The sequence below is a fragment of the Egretta garzetta genome, unplaced genomic scaffold (genome assembly GCF_000687185.1).
Source record: "Egretta garzetta isolate BGI_Z169 unplaced genomic scaffold, ASM68718v1 scaffold27, whole genome shotgun sequence".
NCBI classification, from domain to species: domain Eukaryota; kingdom Metazoa; phylum Chordata; class Aves; order Pelecaniformes; family Ardeidae; genus Egretta; species Egretta garzetta.
Window position 1 is genome coordinate 1,809,989 of NW_009260400.1, and position 4,617 is coordinate 1,814,605.

A 4,617-nucleotide genomic window follows, 5' to 3' on the forward strand; every position below is an offset into this window, starting at 1 on the left:
GGGGAGGTGTAAGTCCAAATTCCCTTTGGGGAGAAAAAAAAAAAAAAAAAAAAAAGTCTCACCTCTAAAAACATCCTCATTTACTTTACAAAGCACCTCGGGAAGGGTGAGGAGGGGTTTAGCATTGCTCAGCTGCAGCGATCTGCTCTCCCACCCCCCGAGGAGGCCGGGCAAAGCCCACACTGTTCTGGTGGGTCCTGCACGTCTTACCCTGTGCCCTTGGCTCAGCAGCTCAGTTCTGTCTCTGCATCAAGAAGGGCTGAATAGAGCTGGTGAGACCATCCCCAGCCCCAGAGGAGTGAAATAACAATCTCAGTGCTCATGGCAAGAGCTTGGTCTGGCTCAAATCGATAGCCAAAACCCCGTAGACTTGGAGAAGCTGTTTAACGTCCTCCTTTGAAGACAAGCACGCACACCCCAAAGGCTCTCAGTCGTCAGCCGCGCTGTTAAATAACAGGATGCAATCCAGAGACTGACCTTCTCCACCCGGAAAGTGATTTCTCTGGAGGACATTTGCAGAATGGGAGCAATGAACTCGCATGTGACATCCACTTGCATTATCTGTGCCTTCCCTGCCTTGCTCCCCACGATGGCGTGGCACAGCAGCCGCTCCTTCACTACCTGCAGGCCAGAGGCACATGTCACCCTGTGGGTGCTAGCGGGACACCTGGAAAACACCCAGAGCCGCCCAACCACAGACCGTGCCACCGCCACAAAGTTACAGTCACTGGGCTCCTCAATAGCCCCCTTTTCTTCTTATGCTACATCCTATTTATACTACACCCAAATATCCGCAGTGCTACACCCTTAATATCTGCAAAAGGCACTCGTGGGTCATGTGCTGCCAACAACTGCAGTAATCCCTGCCCAAATGATTATTGCTTTGATTTGCCCCACTACCAAGCATGATGCTTACAGAAAGCTGTAGGAACTGATGAAAAAAAAACCAAAAAAAACAACAAATGAGATTAACAGAAACAAGATAGAAGGGCCAAGGCTAGCAAGCCCCCCCCCTTGGAAGCTTAGTGGAAAGGATCCATGGGAAAAACTAAAATAGCCAGTCTGCCTTTGGGTAAAGATGGGATCCTTCATTCCTAGAACGTACCGTGCCCTCCTAGACCTGGTTTTAAAAGAAACTTCCCCAGGAAAGAGAGGTCTTGCACTTCACATGAAACCCTTCTGCTTAAGCTGGGTGCTCTTACCCTCAAGGCTTTTTCCTGATTTCTCATGGTTTTACTTCCCCAAATTCCTCCCTTCATTTCTCACTCTGCCCTCCCATACAGCACCACAACCCAACTTCCCCTTTGAGCCTATGAACTTCAAAATCATCTGTGTGGCACCTGCAATGCAGGGAGTCTGCAGAAAAGGAGGCTGAGGGGAGACCTTATTGCTCCCTACAACTGCCTGACAGGAGCGGGGAGCCGGGGGGGTCGGGCTCTGCTCCCAGGGAACAGGCGATGGGATGAGGGGAAACGGCGTCAAGTTGTGCCAGGGCAGGTTTAGGTTGGACACTGGGAAAAATTCCTTCCCCGCAAAGGCTGTCAGGCCCTGGAAGGGGCTGCCCAGGGAAGGGGTCGAGTCCCCATCCCTGGGGGAATTTAAAAGCCGGGCAGAGGAGGTGCTTAGGGCCAGGGTTTAGTGGTGGGATGGCAGGGTTAGGGGAACAGTTGGGCTTGATGAGCTTAAAGGGCTTTTCCAACCTCAACAATTCTATGATTCTATGAGTTGGGCTTCTGACCAACCTGGAGAGCATTAAGTTCTCAACACCCAAGGAAGGAGCAAAGCCCATTCCCAGGGTCTTGGCTTTGACTGCCAGAGCCAGGTACACAATAGCTGAGCTCACAGATCCCCTTTCAGCTTTCCAGGCAAGATACCCTCACCAGTGCCCTGATCACTTTATTTCCTTTCTGGTACCTTTTTCCCTCTTCAGCAAAACTTTTGGGCTCAGAACTGCATAGGGATGATCCCATTGCAGTCAACTGTGTGAGTAATCAAGTCTTCTTCAAGCTACCACTGAAGCAACCCGTTAAAACATCTTTCAAAACACTAACATCAGCAGAAGCTTAACACAGATTTATTCCACATTCACTTAAACATCTGTTCCCAGCAGTCCTGGGGCCAGGGAACACACACCAGGGTTAGCTGGCAGCTTCTCCACACAACTGGATTTACCCTGGAAAGAAGGGTCCAGAGAGGAGAACATCCAGTGACCCTGCCAAAATCCGCCCCTTGTAGCTGCCACCCAAGGGTACTGCGAGACCTGGCTGCCCTTAGGACACCAGGGCTGGCCGAGAGCCTGGGCCAAGCTGTTATGGAAATATTGACAAAAGTCAAGCTGTCAATTCTAATGATCCCTGGGAACAGTTCCCCACGTGGAGAATGTCACTCCACTCATTAGAGCTGACACACTGTGTTCGTTTTTCTCCTCCAGGACTCCGTGCTAGACAAGCCCTCTGCCCGTGTTCGTCTACAGAAAAAAAACCCGATGCTGCTCCCAGATACTCCCTCCCTTCACAGGTGTTTTGTTTCACTCACTGCTTCCCCCAGATATATTATTTTTGCATTTTTAAAAATTTATTTTCTGCCTGTGCTCCTAGTCGAAGGGTAACTTATTTTCTCTGCCCTTCCCTTCTGCCTCAGCATGCCAGCACCTTGCAACCTGCCATTTGCCCCCAAAGCGGCAAGACTTCCTTCAGCCTGTATCTTGGTATCAGCACGTTGGGTTTATGGTAGCTATGGAAACACAAAAAAGCCTTAGCAACCGATGGTGGCCAGCAATGAGAGCAACTGGTGCTGCCATGGTAACTGGTGGCATTAAAACACTTTCTTGAAAGCATTCGCTCATCTTCTCAGGCAAATATCAAGGGGCTGCAGAAGAAGTTCCAGTGGAGGGGATCTGATGGGGATGGCTCAGCACTCACGGGGGACCTCACCTGGGGGGTGCTGGAGGAACCTTCCAGCATCATCTCCATAGTCTTGCCTGGCATCAGCTCCATCCTCAGTGGTCGAAGCTTAAACACAGGACTGGCAGGTTTGGGGCTCTGGGAGGGACCTTTGCCCTTGGCATTACCGACAGCAGGGAGGCGATCACGCTGGCGAAATGGGGCAAAACCTTCCGTTGTCCAATAGAGCTGATGGGTGCGTCGCCCCTTGTTCGTTATCTTGAAGCAGTAATAACAGGGATCCAGGCTAGAAGAGAAGCAGAGATGGAAAATGGTATGGGACCTGCTATTTCCCAGCAGTCACCCAGCTTCAGTGCCCCGATGGCCTTACTTGACTGCACACTCGGCGATAAAGCCACCTGCCAAAAGGCTGACCTAGATCAAAGCTAGAGCCAGACCTCAGTTGTCCCTAAGTATCATAGAATCATGGAATCGCAGGTTGGAAGGGACCTCAAGGTTCATCTGGTCCAACCTTTCTGGGCAAGAGCACAGTCCAGACAAGATGGCCCAGCACCCTGTCCAGCTGAGCCTTGAAAGTGTCCAAGGTGGTGGAGTCAACCCCTCCCCTAGGGAGATTATTCCAATGGGTCACTGTTCTCATGGGGAAAAATTTCCCTCTCGTGTCCAACTGGAATCTCCCCAAGAGGAACTTGTGTCCATTCCCCTTCGTCTTCTCTATGTGTATCACCATCCAGCAGCTGGTCTGCGTGCATACAACAAGGAAAAGCTTCATGAATACCATCATCATCTCAGTCGCTGTGGACAGAGCATCACCAGCCTTTGGTGCTTAATACTCGGAGTGTTTTTCTGAGATGGTTCCTCCAGGTCTCGCTGCAGCAGATGCTGAGCTGGCCTGTCCCGGCTGCAAGCGGATGGAGAAGCAGGTTCACTGCCATTTCACCTTCCCCTTGGGAGCTGCTGCCTCGGGTGGCTTCTGCTGAAGGTGCTACTGGGTTGCCGCAGGGTATATGGACTCATCTGGTGATCTGGGCATCGCTTGCCTCTCTGGTGGGATCCCTGCCCTGGCACCAATGTCATCCCTCTCGGGCCCCCATCCCTTAGTGAGCATCCAACTCTCATTGCCCCCAGCGTATCACCCTTTGCCTGAGCAGCGGAGCTGGGTTTGCGCTTTAGGAAGATAAATGTACTGGCAGAACACAGGATCAACAGAAGTTTCCCCGATATGAACACAGCAGCAAGACCAGGCCTAGCTGCTGAGGGAATGGAGCGACGAGAAGAGACTAATAACTCAAGCTAGATATAAAACCAACTGAATATTCAATGGAAATTGATTCCTTCATGCAAAAAATACTAACTGAGGGCTAGTCAGGAGTAATTATTTTACCCTCTATAAATCTGAGCATGACCAGGGAATGAATTGGTCCTGGAACAGTTACTGTCTTTTTGAGAGGTACAGAACACGCACTTACAAAATCCACGGCTGCTGCGCGCAGCTAAATACAAGCGCAAAAGTGACAGCATAGAACAAACGCGTCTTTGAAAGGGACTGTTAAAAAGCGACGTGTACAAGCTTAGCGTGAAATTGGTTATGTTGTGGACTGCAACAGATGAAAGCTTAGTGAAGCTCTTGGGTAGATGCAGAATTGGTGGCTCTGGGAAAGCCCAACTCATCCAAGATGTCACCTGGGTCCCACCTCAGCTCCCTCAGCGGCTG

General features: G+C 50.8%; 1 protein-coding gene across 2 annotated transcripts in view; it reads right to left on the bottom strand.

Moving 5' to 3' along the window:
- LOC118452748 (hydrocephalus-inducing protein homolog) overlaps window positions 1–4,617 on the bottom strand; it is a 137,217-nt gene that overhangs the window by 27,879 nt on the left and 104,721 nt on the right. For both annotated transcript variants that reach the window (XM_035898720.1, XM_035898721.1), the window contains exons 21-22: window positions 2,934–3,189; window positions 478–621 (exon numbers count right to left, since the gene is read on the bottom strand). In XM_035898720.1, the coding sequence (XP_035754613.1) occupies window positions 478–621; window positions 2,934–3,189 (400 nt within the window). The remainder of the gene's footprint in view (window positions 1–477; window positions 622–2,933; window positions 3,190–4,617) is intronic.